At 37.3% G+C, this 17,435-nt stretch overlaps 1 protein-coding gene and 1 pseudogene across 1 annotated transcript in view; one reads left to right on the forward strand and one right to left on the reverse strand.

The window, feature by feature from the left end:
- CST7 (cystatin F) overlaps nucleotides 1–6,481 on the forward strand; it is a 31,264-nt gene extending 24,783 nt beyond the window's left edge. Inside the window, exon 4 of the mRNA XM_044659502.1 lies at nucleotides 6,284–6,481. Coding sequence (XP_044515437.1) covers nucleotides 6,284–6,481 — 198 coding nt within the window. The remainder of the gene's footprint in view (nucleotides 1–6,283) is intronic.
- A 2,625-nt stretch (nucleotides 6,482–9,106) lies between these two features.
- Nucleotides 9,107–10,006, reverse strand: LOC123233389 (annotated as a pseudogene).
- Between the last annotated feature and the right edge of the window lie 7,429 nt (nucleotides 10,007–17,435).

Below are 17,435 nucleotides of genomic sequence, written 5' to 3' on the forward strand. Positions count from 1 at the left end.
TGTTGGAAATGTATAGAAATGCTGATGATTTATGTGCATTTATTTTGTATCCTGCCACTTTGCTAAAGTTGTTGATTATTTCTACAAGCTTCTTAGTTGATTCTCTAGGATTTTTTAAGTAGACCATCATATCATCTGCAAAGAGTGATAGCTTAGTCTCCTCCTTGCCTATTTTGATAGCTTCAATTTCTTTTTCTTCTCTAATTGCAACTGCTAGTGTTTCTAGTACAATGTTAAATAACAGAGGTGACAATGGGCATCCTTGTTTTACTCCTGATCTTATTGGGAAGGCTTCTAATTTATCCCCATTGCATATGATGTTTGTTGATGGTTTTAGGTATATACTGCGCTCTGCTCAGCCTGCGCTGTGCGCCCTGCGTCCTGCTCCCGCGCTCAGATTTCGCGTGCCTTTTTTGGCTTAATGGGGTCCTAAGTCTTGCTGCTCTCAGGAACAGGTCCCGGAGCTGCCAATGACTCGATGGGTGCCCCAAACTTGCTCTATTTCTTTTTAGCTGGCTTCGGAGCTACAGGTGTTGTGTGTGGAGGGGGTGGGGGTGGGGCGGTTGCTCAGCCCGCGATTTAGTGAGAGCCCTTTATAGCATGGAAATGCCTCGATTCCACATACCTTCCACGCTGTGCCCTGTTGTGGGGTTCCTCCATTCGTCTGGACTTGTTTTTATGTCCCCTTGAGGAGTTTTGTGTGTTTCCGTCAGGAGAGGTTAAGAGCTGCTTCTTACTCTGCCGCCATCTTAACCCGGAAATTCTACAAAATAATTTTTGTAAGTTTGATATAGTGCTGAATAAGTAAATTGATTTAGGTAGAATTCTCATTTTTGTTATATTAGCTCGGCCTACTCTTGAGCAATTAATATTTTTCCATGTTTAGAACTGACCTTATTTGTGTAAAAACTGTTTTGTTATTGTGTTCATATAATTATTGTGTTTGCCTTGGCAAGAAGATTCCCAGGTATTTTATATTATCTAGACTTATTTAAATGAAATTTCTCTCTCTCTTGCTGCCAAACTTTGTTGGTAATATATAGATTTATGTGGGTTTATTTTGTATCTTGAAACTTTGCTAAAGTTATTATTTCAACTAGTTTTTTAGTTGATTCTTTAGGATTCTCTAAGTATGCCATCATATCATCTGCAAAGAGTGATAGTTTAATTTCCTCACTGCCTACTTTAATTCCTTTTTTCCCATTTCTTGTTGCTAAAGCTAACATTTCTAGGACATCATTAAATAATAGTGATGGTAGTGGGCATCCTTGCCTCATCCCTGATCTTATTGGGAAGGCTTCTACCTTATCCCAAAAGCATATGATACCTGTTGATGGTTTTATGTGGAAACTACTTATCATTTTAAGGAATGATCCATTTATTCCTGTGCTTTCTAGTGTTTTTAATAGGAACAGTCATTGTATTTTGTCAAAGGCTTTTTCTGCATCTATTGAGATAATCATGTGATTTATGTGAGTTTTGTTATTGATATGGTCAATTATGCTGATAGTTTTCCTAATATTAAACCAGTCCTACATTGCTATTATAAATCCCACTTGTTCATAGTGTATGATCCTTGCAATATATTGCTGTAGTCTCCTGCTAGTATTTTATTTAAAATTTTTGCATCTATATGCACTAATGAAATTGGCCTATAATTTTTTCTCTTTGTTCTTTCTGGCTTATGTATCAGTACCATATCTGTGTCATAAAAAGAATTTGGTAGGATTCTGTCTTTGCCTATTTATATTTCCCAAATAGTTTATATAGTACTGAGATTAATTGTTCTTTAAATATTTGATAGAATTCACTCGTGAATCCATCTGGCCATGGGGATTTTCTGTTAAGGAGTTCATTGATGGTTTGTTCAATTTCTTTCAAAACAGTAGTACCTTGACACTTGCCATTAATTCATTCCAGAAGACAGGTCAAGTACCAAATGAATTTTTCCCATAAGGAATAATGTAAAATAAGTGAATCCATTCAAAATACCCAGAAAACCCAGATTTTATAAGGCAATTATATATAATATTGGTATTTTACTAAACAAACAAAAATACATAGACATAAATGAAAAGACAACAAGTAGATTAGATTAAGATGATTTTAACATACCTTTACCTGTAGTGAGAGGAATTAATGGCCTACTAAGGGAATAGTGAGGAGAAGAAATGTTATTGCCTAGAAGAAGGGTCTCCTTCCATAATATCTGAGGGCAACTGTCCTTCTGGAATTCTTTCTCTTCTCTGTCCCTTATTACCACTGAACTCTGCTTGTGATTCATCAGGTGTAAGCTTCCCAAGAAACCCATCAATTAGTTTGGTTTTGCCTGCATTTCAAAATTCCTCTAAAGTAGGAAATTGTCTGGTCATCTATAGTTTTGCTTGTTAAAGCTTTACTAATGTGATATTTGTCAACAAAGTGTTGCACTTCCACTCGTTTTGTACATACTTCCTTGATTAATGAAGTGGGGATGTCCTCCTTTACCTTCTCCTCACCTGAAGAAAACTCCCCCACCACTAGGTCTTGTTGCTCCCTATGAAGTTACTGCTGCTCCTTAGTGTTGAGCTCTTCTTCATGGTAACATGTGATCCTTTGTTTTGACTGAGACAGCCCTTGATCTCAACACCAACAAGTTCTAGGGTAATGGAAAATCCTCAGATCTCTCCCTTTAAGAATCCCCTTATGCTCTAAGAACTAGCTTTGAGGATGAACAACCCCCTCCAGCCCCCCCGCCCCTTCTCCCTGCACCTGTTCCAAGTCATAAGTAGTTCCACACCATAAGACACTGCTACTTCCCATGCTGTGACTTGACAAATCCATGATGGATTGATGATCTGGACTTATACTGTCTGTACCATATTAAGGACCATACAAGTCTGAGAACCAAAAACCACCTCCCCCTCACCTTCCCTTGAACAATGCTACAACAGAATGCAGAGCCGCTCCCCTTTTTCATTCAATCATTTAACACACCCTCCCTAATCTGTATGTGTCTAATCATTTAACCTAAGTGTATAAAAATAACAAGAACCCCTTTCCTCGGGGTCCAAACCTGAGGAATGATCCTATCTGGATCCACAAATAATAAATTTCCTTCCTTACTTACTGGAATCGTATTGTGTTTTCCTCCAGCCTAGCTAAACTGAAAATCCCACATCACCAGCAATCATGTCAAGTGCCAACTAAATAGCAGACACCATGACAATTTTTGCAAAATGCCTCAAATACCAAATTCAAGTGTTCCAAAACCAGTGAATACAGTGGTTGACTGTATTCTGTTTCCTGTTTCTTTTTACTCTGGGTAATTTACATTTTTCTTTCTTTCTTTCTTCTTTCTTTTTTTTTTTTTAAAACCCTTACCCTCTGTCTTGGAGTCAATACTGTATATTGGCTCCAAAGCAGAAGAGTGGTAAGGGTAGGCAATGGGGGTCAAATGACTTACCCAGGGTCAAATTTACATTTTTCTAAGTATTCATTGATTTCACTTAAGATTTTCAAATTTATTGACATATAATTGAGCAAAATAACTCCTAATTATTGCTTTAATTTCTTCTTCATTGGTGAATTTACCCTTTTCATTTTTGTTTTTTTTAATAATTTTTATTTTTTAGAAAAGTTATCCATGATTACATGATTCATGTTCTTACTTTCCTCTTCAACCCCTGACCTCCCCCCCCCCATTATCTGATGCACATTTCCACTGGTTTTAATATGTGTCATCGATCAAGACTTATTTCCAAATTGTTGATGGTTGCATTGGTGTGGTCATTTCGAGTCTATAGCCCTAATCATGTCCTCCTCAACCCATGTGCTCAAGCAGTTGTTTTCTTCTGTGTTTCCACTCCTGTAGTTCTTCCTCTGAATGTGAGTAGCATTCTTTTCCATAAATTTTCACTTTTGATAATTTGATTTTCTTTCTTTTCATAAAACCATCTCTTAGTCTTATTTATTAGTTAAATAGTTCTCTACTTTCAGTTTTATTCATTTATCCTTTGATTTTTTACTGGGGAGTTTTAATTTGTTCTTTTTCTAGCTTTTTTAGTTGCATTCCTAATTAACTGGCCACTTTTCCTCTATTTTATTCATATAAATATTTAGAAATATATATTTTCCTCTAAATATTGCTTTGGCCACAGCCCATAAATATTGATATACTGTAACCTCATTATCATTCTCCTTGATGAAATTATTGTTTCTATAATTTGTTCTTTGACCCACCCCTTTTTTAGACTAGATTATTTCATTTCCAATTAATTTTTTATTTGTCTTTCCATGGACTCATATTGACTATAATTTTTAATGCATTATGATCTGAAAAAGATATATTTATCATTTCTCCTTTTCTGCATTTGGTTGTGAAGTTTTTATGCCCTAATACGTGCTCAGTTTTTGTGTAGGCATTGCTGAAAAGAAAATATATTCCTTTCTCTTCTCATTCAATTTTCTCCAGAGATCCATTAGTTCTAATATTTCTAAAAATCCATTCATTTCCTTCACTACTTTCTTGTTTATTTTTTGGTTTAATTCATTTAGATCTGAGAGGGGAAAATTGAAGTCCCTCATCAGTATGGTTTTTACTATATATTTCCTCTGAAGCTCATTTAATTTCTCCTTTAAAAATCTATAGACTATACCATTTGGTGTATATATGTTTAGTAGTGATATTACTTCATTATCTATAGTACCTTTCATCAAATGTAATTTCCTTCCTTTCTTTTAATTAGATCTATTTTTGTTTTAGTTTTATCTGAGATCATGATTGCTATTCCTGCTTTTTTTTTTTTTACTTTAGTTGGAAGCACAATAAATTCTGCTCCAGCCCCTTACCTTTACTCTGTGTGTCTTTTCCTGCCTCAGATGTTTCTTGAAAACAATATCAGAGGATTCTGGTTTTTAATCCACTCTGCTTATCCACTTCCATTTTATGAGTAAGTTCGTCCCATTCACAGTTATGATTACCAACTGTGTATTTCCCTCCATCTTATTTTCCCATTTTTGATCCTGCTTTCTCTCATTTTAATCACCACCCCCTACTTCCTCCTCTCTTCTATTACCCTCCCCCCTTTTTGTCCTATTCCCCTCCTGCTTCTATATAGTGTAAGGCAGGATTCTATACCAAAATGAATATACTTGTTATTCCCTCTCTGAGGCAAATACTATGAGAGTAAAGTTTGCCTTTACCACCCTCATCTTCCCTTCCACTGTAACTGTTTTTCACACCTTTTTAGATGATAATTTATCCCATTCCACCTCTCCCTTCTCTTTTCTCTCAATGCAATCCTCCTTTTTACCCCTTGGTTTGTTTGGAGTTTTTTATATCATGTCATCCTAACCATCTTCTTCCCACTCTTATTGTCTATGTATGTGCCTTCTAACAGTTCTAATAGTAAAAATGTAAAGGTTACATAGTTCATCTTTCCATGTAGGACTATACTTTGACTTTATTGAGTCCCTTAAGTTTTTCTCTGTCTTATTTACTTTTTTATGCTTCTCTTGAGTCGTGTATTTGGACATAATATTTTCTGTTTAGGTCTGGTCTTTTCAGCAGGAATGCTCCATTTTTCCCTGAAGGAATGTACTTGTTTTTTCTGGATCAGTGATTCAGGGTTATAAACCTAGTTCGTTTGCCTTCCACAATATCATATTCCAAGACTTTGTATCCTTTAATGTGGAAGCTGATGGCAATTCCATATTATTTGAAATGTTTCTTTGTCTGTTTTAAGTATTTTCTCCTTGATCTGAGAGCTTTTGAATTTAGCTATGATATTCCTGGCAGTTGTCACTTGAGGATTTATTTCAGGAGGTGACCTGTGGATTCTTTCCATTTCTATTTTACATGCTTATTCAAGAATATCAGAGCAATTTTCTTTGATAATTTCTTGTAATATGATGTGTAGATTTTCTTTTTATCTTGGCTTTCAGGGAGTCCAGTAATTCTTAAATTGTCTCTCCTGGAAATGTTTCCCAGCTTAGTTGATATTTTATGTTTTCTTCCATTTTTTCATTCTTTTGATTTTGTTTTGTTTCTTGATGTTGTATGAATCATTAGCTTCTAGTAGCCCAATTCTAATTTTTAAAGAATGATTTTCTTCCATAATCTTTTTTGAACCTCCTTTCCATTTGGTTAATTCTACTTTTTTTAATAAATTCTTTTCTTCAATGGATTTTTATACCTCTTTTTCTTTTTGGTTAATTCTGTTTCACATTGCTTTCATTTTTCTTCCTCATTTTCCTTTGCCTCTCTTAATTGATTTTTGAAATCTTTTTCGCATTCTTCCAGAACTTGGGCTTGCACAGGACACTTACTGTAGACTCCTATGGACTAGGGCTCCAGGCCTTGCTTTGGGCTTACACAGACCAGGCATACAGCAAACTGCCTTGTGCTGGTGTTCAGTTCCTCACTACAGACTTGGTCAAGGGCTCTGGGATGCCCCTTGGGCTCACATCAGCTAGACACTGTGCTGCCTACTGCTGCTGAGGCTTAGGGCTTCAGTTTGGGTTTGGGCAAGGGCTCAAAAGACTCACTCAGATCCTCACACTAGCCAGGTGCACTGCAGATTGCCCTATATTATGGCTGGAGGCCTCGCAGCAGGCTTGCACCAGGGCTTAGAACTTCAAGGAGTGGGGTGGGGTTGCACTGCTGTTGTAGGCTTAGGCCTAGGTTCAGAACCTGGGACAGTAGATGTAGGTGGTGGGTTGGGAGGCTTGCTATTGGCTGTACCAGGACTCCTTTGTGTAGCCTTACTGCAGGCTACCAGGCTTTGCTGTGGGCTGTGCTCCCCTCTCATCCCAGTGATACAGACCCTCTCTGCTACATGAAAATTGCTTCATTCCATCCACTTGTTGGTTCTATCTCTTCAGTATTCATTTTTTTTTTTTGTTTTGTTTTGTTTTGTTTTTTAAACCCTTAACTTCTGTGTATTGGCTCCTTGATGGAAGAGTAGTAAGGGTGGGCAATGGGGGTCAAGTGACTTGCCCAGGGTCACACAGCTGGGAAGTGTCTGAGGCTGGATTTGAACCTAGGACCTCCCATCTCTAGGCTCTTCAGTATTCATTTTGAGGTGTTATTTTAAGTCTGGTTGGAGAGGATTCTCAGAGAGGCTTGAGCTTTCCCAGCTTTCTCTGCCATTTTGGTTCTGCCCCTGGAACTTGCTGTCCATAATTTCTTGTTTCTGTTTAACCAAAATCCAAATGATATTTTGGTTTTTCAGACCAATGTTCATTTTCTGCCTATCACAGATATTCTGTATTCTTATAGCTCCCTAGAATGGATAAGCATTCTCGGCAGTACCTAAAATTGAAATAAAAAATAAGTTGCACTACTACAGTGTACTTCAGGACACTGCCTCAGTACTTGACAGAAGGAATACTTCAAACAAAGTCTTCAAATGATACAGCTCATACCAAGGGTGATACATATAAGCATGCTACAACTCCAATTCCTTCAAAAGTTTCAAGAGTCTTGTATGTGGAAATCAAAGGACTTAGCATCAGACTGAAATGATTAGAAGTAATAATATTCATATCTGCTGCTTGATAATTTTAGGAGAATAAAATAACCACTGACTTTAAAAATGACTTGTCTTATATGGACTAGTATAACTAACTTGTAAGATAGCATTCATAATATGGTCCATTCTCTGTTTTGACTCAAAGGGGAAATAAAATGTATATTAAAAACTGAAAATCAAGAAAATATATATGCTGAAGGTTCTCCAAAAAAAATAGAAAAAAAAAATTGTAAGCCAAAATTTGGAGCTTCAAAGGAATGAGCCTTGAACTGGCAATAAAGAAATTCCAGGTGGGAAAAAAGCACACAGGACTTCACAAAGTATTATACTCCTTAACTTCTTTGCTCTGACATAAAAACTGAGGTTGGACATGATGTTAGTCTCTTCTTGACTTCTCTAAGGCTTTTTTTTTTTCAGATCACCCAAGACAAGTTGAAGGTACAAAGTAAAAGTAAAACTTTTTCTTTCATTTTTTAAAAATATCTAGTCTTATTAACAAAAGCTCTCATGATAGCCCACCAGCAACATGACAGTCATTCAGTTGGTTGTTCCTATATGGCCAACAAAACTGAACAAGACAGCATTTCTGGGCTAAAAGATAAGTAAACGTTAGTTTGCATTAACTATAAAACAAGGGCATTGGACTAGATTTTGTCAGTCCTAAATCTATGATATGATTTAGTTATGGACTTGGTATCAATACTGATTTTGACAAACTGTAACTGACAATTTCCCATTCTTTTCTCCTATGTAGAAACACAGGATATGACCAGATGTCCTTAATCAAATGCTTTAAAAATTGTTTCTAAGTCCCTCAAAACAATATTTTATTTACAATATATCTTCTTACAGCTACATGTTTCTTTTATATCTTGATGAAATCAATATGAAAAATGGGAAGATTCTTTGGAGATCATCTAATTCAGTGTTGAGCAAAATTAGACCCAGAGAAGCTTACTTGCCCAAACAAATGCATTCATATATGCATAGTTTATATGATATGAAGACATATGCATATCTACATATATATGTATGCATGTAATTTATGTGCAATATACCTACTCATGTTCATATATTTTATATATGCACGTTGTAATGCAAGGTGGCTAACAGAAACTTTTTGCTTCTGTAATTTCTAACAGTCACAAAAAGTCAGTTAAACACTTTTTTTATAACAATGTATATATACACACACACAATATTTATATATACATGCACATTTAGAATGCTGTAAGCTAGATACATTATATGTTTTTACCAGTTTTCTTGTTTTTACTTTACTTTTTTTGGCATCTATATCAAGGTAACAAATGTTGTATTTATCAGTTCTTTAAATTTGTAGAGTAGTCTAATATACGAAATCACAATGAACTAAATAAAACCAACTATAGAATACAGTAGCATTAGTCACCAAAAATAAGGAGATTAAAAAAAAAACAATTGAGAACAATGCTCTCATCAAGGTAGTATTGACACTATCAACTTTTATACCTCTTGCAGTGCTTCCCTAGCACTCTGGAATACCCACTGTGAAAAAAATAAACTGGAAAAAATAAACTTCCTAAATTCAAACACATTCTTCACTTTAAGATTTATCTGGTGAACCTCATGAGAGCGGAGAACTGATCATAGTCACTGTGGCCCTCCTTTCCTCTTCTGGTCAAAACTTGAGTCAATCATATCCTAAAGGTAGACCAACTGTGGCCTTCACTTCTTTCTCTGAAGCAGCCAACAGAGGACTGTCTTCAGCTAAGTCCAGGGCCAACAGCAAATTTATATTATGTATCTCCTCTTTAATGTACATGCTTTTCCAATAAGTCAATCTGCTTATAACAAGAGTCCCTATTGCCATAGCCTATGAAGAGTCAAAAGTATCAGTATCAAAGATCAGATGAATTGGTTTTTGTTTTTTGCTCATCAGTTGATCAAATGTCTGTTCCATGAACTTCTGGATTCCAAGATGGTTAATATTCCTCAATGAAAAGTATAAGATGTCATAATTTTTTCTGAATAAAATGTTCAGTAGGATCTAAATCTCTTAGGCCAATATACACAATATCTGGGGAAAAGAGAGGGTTTGAGGAGAATCCTAGGAGTGATTGCATCTTTTCCTGTATTTCTCTGAGGAAGGAGGCTGGCTGTCCATGCAGACTTCTTGATAAAGTGATGTCTTGATGTGAGATAAGCCACAAGTCTGGGCAATGACAGACATGGCCACTAATGGAACCAAGTGCCACACTGTGATCCGCTCTTGCGGTGAGGCAGCAATGACCAAAAGACATAGCTTTGCTAACTGCCTCGGCCAGCTCCTGTTTGGCGTGGTCCATCAAGCAAGAATTTACAACAAAGTTGTTGTAGAGCTCATAACTGGCCACAGGGATGAAACTCAGATCTCCCAAGTCATTCACCCAGGAACCCAAGTTGGAGAGCCTTTTCCATAACCCTGCCTTTCCTATAACTGCCGGATCATGTTTCACTCCTTTATTCTTCATTACTTAGTAATGATGATGGTGTACTCAAGGGCTACGAAAAACAAGAACCGAAAGTATCATTCCATCATATATTTTTCTAACTATATTACCTTTTTTATTCAGTACAACCAGAATCTTTTTTTCTGAAACCATAGCCAATGGTGAGAGGGAAAAAAATCAATTTATAGTCTATCAGTAATCTGCCTTTATAACTTTCTCATCTGAACAATTAATTATCATTACTTCTCACCCCATACTTTTAACATTGGTTTTTTAGAGATCTGCCTAATATTCTCAAGGGAAGTCCCCATTCTCTAAAGGAAGAAGTAAAGCAGAAAAAATCCAACAGTTATCAATAACACCAATGAGTGAATAAAGAATAGAATGATGTATTTAGAGGTAGGAGGAACTAATTCAGTCAGCCCAGAATGCTGCCCAAAAGTCCCAAGAATTATAAACCCAGTGAGTGGTCTTTTAAAGTAGCATGCTACTTGGAACTCTCCTGAATCTTAACGCAAAACTCTTAGAACTTTCTATAAAATTGTCCTAAAAAGTCAAGAGTCTAAAAACCTAAATACCACTTTCACTCCAATAAATCAGTTTTTAAAAAAATCTTTAATATGTCTTAGGTTATTTCAATTTAATTCTGTACATTTGTGATAGATGATTTTTTTTATTCTTACTCCTTTCCAAGCACCTAAAAGTCAGAATAAAGAAAAATGCTTGCCAGTAGTATTTTAAGATGTATTAGTATTTATAAAAGTATAAAAGTAAACCACCAGATGGAATGGAAGTGGCCAGACAAGACTGACATCAGGCGTAACCATCATTTACTCTGGTCATGAAGACCCGGACCACGCCCACACCCAGGGAGTAGCGCTGCTCATGACACCTGAAGCAAAAAAGGCGCTGATAGGTTGGGAACCTATCTTGTCAAGGCTTATGTCAGCAAGGTTCAACTCAAAGAGGAAGAAGATCACCATCATCCAATGCTATGCACCCACCAATGCAGCAAAGGAAGAGGAAAAAGAAGAGTTTTACAGCTCCCTACAGGCACTACTTGATGGCGCACCAAGAAGAGACCTAAAGATCGTTATGGGAGACTTGAATGCAAAGGTAGGAGAGGATAACACAGGAAAGGAACTCATCATGGGAAGGCATGGAGTAGGCACCTGTAACGAAAATGGAGAGCTCTTTACGGATTTCTGCGCCTTCAACGATCTTGTTATTGGAGGTACTATATTCCCACACAAGAAAATTCATGTCAACCTGGACTTTGCCTGATGGAAGGATGGAAAATCAGATAGATCACATCACAGTTTCCCGCAAGTGGAGAAGAAGCCTTCTAGATGTTAGAGCAAGACGTGGTGCAGATGTGGCCTCGGACCACCAACTCCTGGTGGCAACTTTTAGAACCAAGTTGAAATCATTCAACAACCTTTCAGGCAGATTACACCATAAGTTCAACGTGCAAGATCTAAAGACCAGAGAGGAAAAAGAAGCATTCAATCGCGAAATCAAGAACAGGTTCACGGCCTTGACAGGACTCATGAGAGACAGCCGAAGACCACTGGACCAAACTCCAGCAGACCTGGAAGACCACCTGCGTAGAAGTCCTGAGAAAGAGAGAAAGCGCAAAGAATGGTTAACACAGGAGACTTGGGCCAAGATACAACAGAGAAGAGATTTGAAACAGAAGATCAGCCAGTGCCAAGATCAACAGGAGAAAGAAGAACTTCGAACACAGTACTGGGAAATTAACCATCAAGTCAAGAAGAGCGCAAATTATGACAAGAGACGGTTCATTCACTATATGACCGAAGAAGCAGAAACAGCAGCTGGGCAGGGGAACATGAAGAGGCTATACGAAATAACAAGAATTCTATTGGGAAAGAATTACAACCCTAGCAAGCCAGTGAAGGACAAGCTGGCAAGACAATAACAAGCGATGCAGGGCAGAGAGCCCGATGGGCAGAGCATTTCGAAGAAATCCTGAACCGACCGCCTCCACCAACTGTTCCGGACATACCACCAGCCACCGAACTGCTTCAGGTGAACACGGGCCCACCTACCAAAGTTGAGATCATCAAAGCCATCAAGACCATGAAAAATGGTAAGGCTGCAGGTCCAGACGGCATCCCCCCTGAGGCACTCAAGGCAGACCCAGAAATGTCAGCGGAGATGCTACAACCCCTCCTGCAGAAGATCTGGGAACAGGAACAAGTTCCGACAGCCTGGAAACTAGGCTACCTGGTGAAGCTACCCAAGAAAGGTGACCTATCCCAATGCAGCAACTGGCGAGGAATCATGTTTCTATCCGCTCCCAGCAAATCCTGACCAGAGTCATCTTAGAAAGACTGAAGGAGGCCTTGGACAAGAAGCTGAGAATAGAACAAGCAGGGTTTCTTCAGCACAGGTCGTGCACCGACCACATCATCACCCTAAGAATCATCATTGAACAGTCCATCGAATGGCAGTCCCCCCTCTACATGACTTTCGTGGATTTCGAGAAGGCATTTGACAGCGTGGACAGGAACATCATCTGGAGATTGATGCAGCATTACGGGATTCCCCCAAAGCTCATCAACATCATCCAGCGGTTATATGAAGACTCTATCTGCCAGGTCATCCACATTGGGAAACTGATGGCTCCCTTCACAGTGAAGACCGGAGTGAAGCAAGGCTGCATGCTTTCGCCCCTTATCTTCTTGATGGTCATAGATTGGATCATGAGAAGAATTACCAAGGACAACAATACAGGCATTCAATGGACTCACACCAAGCAGCTTGAGGACCTTGACTTCGCAGATGACATCTGTCTCCTTTCTCACAAGCAGCAGGATGCGCAAGCCAAACTTGCACGACTCTCTGAAGAAGCGGAGAAGACAGGTCTGAAGATCAACAAGAAGAAGACCAGGTGATCACAGTCAACAGCAGACAGGACCTGCCAATCCAACTACAGGGAGAAAACATCAAGGAGACGGACCACTTCACCTACTTGGGTAGCATCGTCAGTAAGGACGGCGGAGCACATGAGGACATCAGAAACCGAATCAACAAAGCCAGACAGGCATTTAACACCCTGCGGTCTGTCTGGATCTTCAAGCACTGTCCCTCGTCACTAAGCTCCGAATCTTCAACACCAACGTAAAGGCCGTCCTCCTATATGGATCAGAAAGCTGGAGAGTGACGAAAGTCAACACCAACAAACTCCAAGTCTTTGTTAACAGATGTCTAAGCCACATCTTGAACATCAGATGGCCTGAAAAGATCTCCAATGCTAGTCTCTGGGAAAGAACAATCCAGTATCCCATCAGTCAGGACATAAATAAACGTAAGTGGAGATGGATAGGACATACGCTACGAAAACTGGAAGACAACGTAGCCAGACAAGCATTGAGCTGGAACCCTTCAGGGAGGAGGAAAGTCAGAAGACCAAAACAGACCTGGCGAAGATCTGCCGAAAATGAAACAAAAACAGTCGGAATGACATGGGCCCAGCTGGGGGAAGTTGCCCAGAACAGAGTCCGTTGGCGTGAGATGGTTGCGGCCCTATGCTCCTAGGGAGTCAACAGGAATAATAATAATAAATAATAATAATAATACAAATAAATCATAAGGTATTTTTTAAGCCAGCAGGTGAAATGCCTACTGCTTCTAAACCAGGATGCTTTAATTCTATGTTTCCCCAATATCTCTATAATCAAAGAAAAGGAAAAGGAAAGCAACTTGGATAATAAAATTTTTACATATAGTCAAGTAGTTATGTTATTTAGACAATTTCTTAGATTATTTTTTTCATTATTTACTAAGCAAGAAATGACTATTTTATCCAATACACTGCACATTCATAAGATCTGATTTAGAAGAAAAAGGGAACTTGAAGGTTATCAAGTCCAACCACCTAATTTTACAGATGACAAAATGGAGAGAGTGGGTAAGTAATTTGCCCAGTTATACAGGTAGTAAAAGTTTGAGTCAACTTTATCCCCAAACGAGAAATTTTCAGTAGAATAATAGTGTATGAAACAGAACACCTATAAACAAATAGAGGCAAATAAAGTGAATCGGCCATTAACTAAAAATCATACTACCCAAATCAAAACTTTATGCTCAATTTATTTTCACACAATTACCAGTTTCTGTTATCCAGTTATTTTGGTTCTTAAGAACCTATCTAATACTCTGAAGTTTTTCTATAATCTAAGCACCAGAACAATTAACCTAGAATATTATCTTTCATTAAAGATCTCAAGGTGGCTAACATAAAAACAAAACTTGTGACCCTACAATTCTTGTCTTCACTCCTAGTGTCCCCATAAAACCAACATTTTTTTTAAACCCTTGTACTTCGGTGTATTGTCTCATAGGTGGAAGATTGGTAAGGGTGGGCAATGGGGGTCAAGTGACTTGCCCAGGGTCACACAGCTGGGAAGTGGCTGAGGCCGGGTTTGAATCTAGGACCTCCTGTCTCTAGGCCTGACTCTCACTCCACTGAGCTACCCAGCTGCCCCCATAAAACCAACATTTTATTAAAGTACCAGGAATCAACATATATCCCCAATATCCATATTTGTATACACACATACATGTACATGTGTAAACACAGGCACATTCTTATATAAAATGCACATAAAGGTTATATATCTTTAGTGTTTGACTTGAGGTGCTCTCAAGAGGGCAGCTCTTTGGTTCTTCTCTGTGTTTTATGAAACTCCTAGTAGCCTAAAGTAAAATACTGAGGTGACCCCTGATAATAAATAATGTTAATTTTCTTAATTCTCTATCTACATGGCCAAATATAGCTACTTGGAAAATATAACTGTGCCTTAATAAAATAAAACAACAGACCACATCTAAGTAATTATCCCAATGTCCTTTGACTTTATTGGATGACATAATTTTAAGAGATGGTAAAGCACTAGAATTATCTTACTAAATATCAATCGGAGTGTATACTATTTCAAATAACTTCTAGAGAGCCTAACATAGAATTGAAATACTCCAATCAAAATTTATTGATCACTTAGGACATAGATTCTTAGGGACCGGCTTTCTTTACCCTGAGGGAACAGCTAAGATTAACTTATCTTAACTGTGAAAAATTGTGTAGAAAGCCAAGGACCACTAGATTAACTTTGTTTTGTCTCATCCAAAACAGCTGTAAAAAAAATTAGCAACGAAAACAAAATATACAATCATAAGCTTGCCACTCTATAACCTACCTTTATGCTGAAGGACAACAATTTAAAGCAGGCACAAAGAAGAAAATGCCCAGAAAATGACTTATTCTTTTCCCATAGGCTCAGAAACCAATCTGGTTCTGGCCCAGTCCAGGAATATGGAAACTAAAATAAAGGGGAAACTGCATCATTTTCAATTTCAAGATCCCAAAAATTATCTGAAATCAATCAATCCAAAGTTTGGGATATACACCAAATTTTGGTCCCAAACCAAACTAAAGCTTAATATTAGCCAAATTCGTTCTGCATATTGTTGCCTTTTAAAGCAATGGTGCCAAAATACCCTTAAAATTTAAATGTAATAAAAACATCTATCCAATCTTGCCTCACAGAACCATAAAATGTTAGAAATAGAAAAGACTTTAGAGACTTAAGTAATCCAATCCCCTTAGTTTTAGAAATGAGGAAACTAAGGTCCAGATAAGAAAAGTAACTTGAAAAAAATATATAGCTAGTTAGAGGAAGTGATGACATTGAACCCAGGCTTCCTGACTCCCTAATCCATTGTTCTTTTGACAATACTAAGCTGACTGGCACGCATTAAGAATGCTTTTAAAATACAAAGTTCAAGTGTCTATCCTTTAGTACACTACTGGAAGATAATATTGTCATCTTTCCACAAGAGAAATTATATTTTAGCATTTAATTAAAATCAGAGATGCTTCAAGTCTTTTTTAATCATCCCATACATGGTCATTATAATAAAACTAAAAGCTATTTCAATTAGCTCATTATACCAGTTTTTCCACAGAGTTCATCATAAAGTAATATACATTATATTCCCATTGACTTAATAATTCTTTCTAAAATGAAAGTACAAACAGAAAGATAATATGGGAAACCTGAAAGGGATCCAAAAGAGATCAAACAAAAAGCAATTTAGCAGTTTAAAAAAGAGACATTATGAGGAAATTCTAAAGCAAAAAAGGTTTATTTTTCCTAGAAACCAAAACATATTTGGAGGCAGAAGAAGAAAAAAGAATTAATTGCAATATTCAAGTATGTATGAAGAGATATTATATGAATGAGGCAAGCAGTTTTTCTTCCAAGATGGAGATGCCAAGACACATTATGGTTAAAATGCAGTAGAAGGAATTTAAGTTTTGTATTAGGAAAATTCATAAGTACAATGGTTGTAAAAAGCTAGCATATGTTACCAAGATATGACGTCCTTTTACAGATAATAACAATTTCAAATTATATAGCATACTTTAAAGTGTGAGAAGCCCTTTACATACATTATCTCATTTGGTCCTCACAACAACCCTGTGAGATAGGTTCTCATTTTACAGATGAGGAAACTGAAGCTCGGTGTAAGTTAAGTGTAACACAGTTTATCAGTGTCAGAATTGAGCTTTGAACCCAAGGCTTCTTGACCCCCAGCTCTAGTACTCTATCCACTATGCCACACTATGCCTTAAAGAGACATATTTTTTCTGGAAAAGTTCTTCACAGGGGCAAAAAGCGAGAAGACTTTGTACTCATCTGACTTAGTAAAAAGGAAAAAAAAAATGGTGGGAAGGGATTGTTGAGAGGAAGGGAAGCAATTTTCTCTGGTATCAACTGCAAGGTAGCTTGAAAATTACCTGATAATAAACTTCAATCTATGTAGGCATGTACAACATTCATATGTATACAATGAATATACTTGTGACTCTCCTACTTATAAATTTGGATATGACTTGGGAAAATCCTATTAAAAATCAGAAAACTCAATGACATCTTAGGTCCTTAGAAACCATAACACTGCTTATACACATTTTGATGTTACTCAGTTTGGTAGTTAAGGGGGGAAGGAGGGGTTAAAGAGCTTGAAATCAACTTAACTAAATTTCACAACTTTAATTCAGGAAGCAGGGTCAACTGCTAACTTTGTTACCAGTAGCATTAAGTGAAGAATTGCCCCACTTCCTTGGTTTCCAAAGATGAATACAGTATCTATCCTAAAATAGGTAAGATTTCAAAATTGAGGTCTCCATCTTACAGAAATTTTTCTGGCCACTACCCCCAATTTTGTCTTCATAAAGAGACTCAAGCACTGCATTACATTAAAATATAATTAACTGTAAAGTTACAGTAAAAACCAATCCTTTAGGTACAATATATACATACAAATAGTTACATGTTCAAATCTATTAAAGAGTTCTTGGCTTTTTCCCACTAATTCCAAATTACTAAATGAAACACAAGAAATAGCATTTTCATCC

This window comes from Gracilinanus agilis, chromosome 2 (assembly GCF_016433145.1).
Source record: "Gracilinanus agilis isolate LMUSP501 chromosome 2, AgileGrace, whole genome shotgun sequence".
Lineage (NCBI taxonomy): Eukaryota > Metazoa > Chordata > Mammalia > Didelphimorphia > Didelphidae > Gracilinanus > Gracilinanus agilis.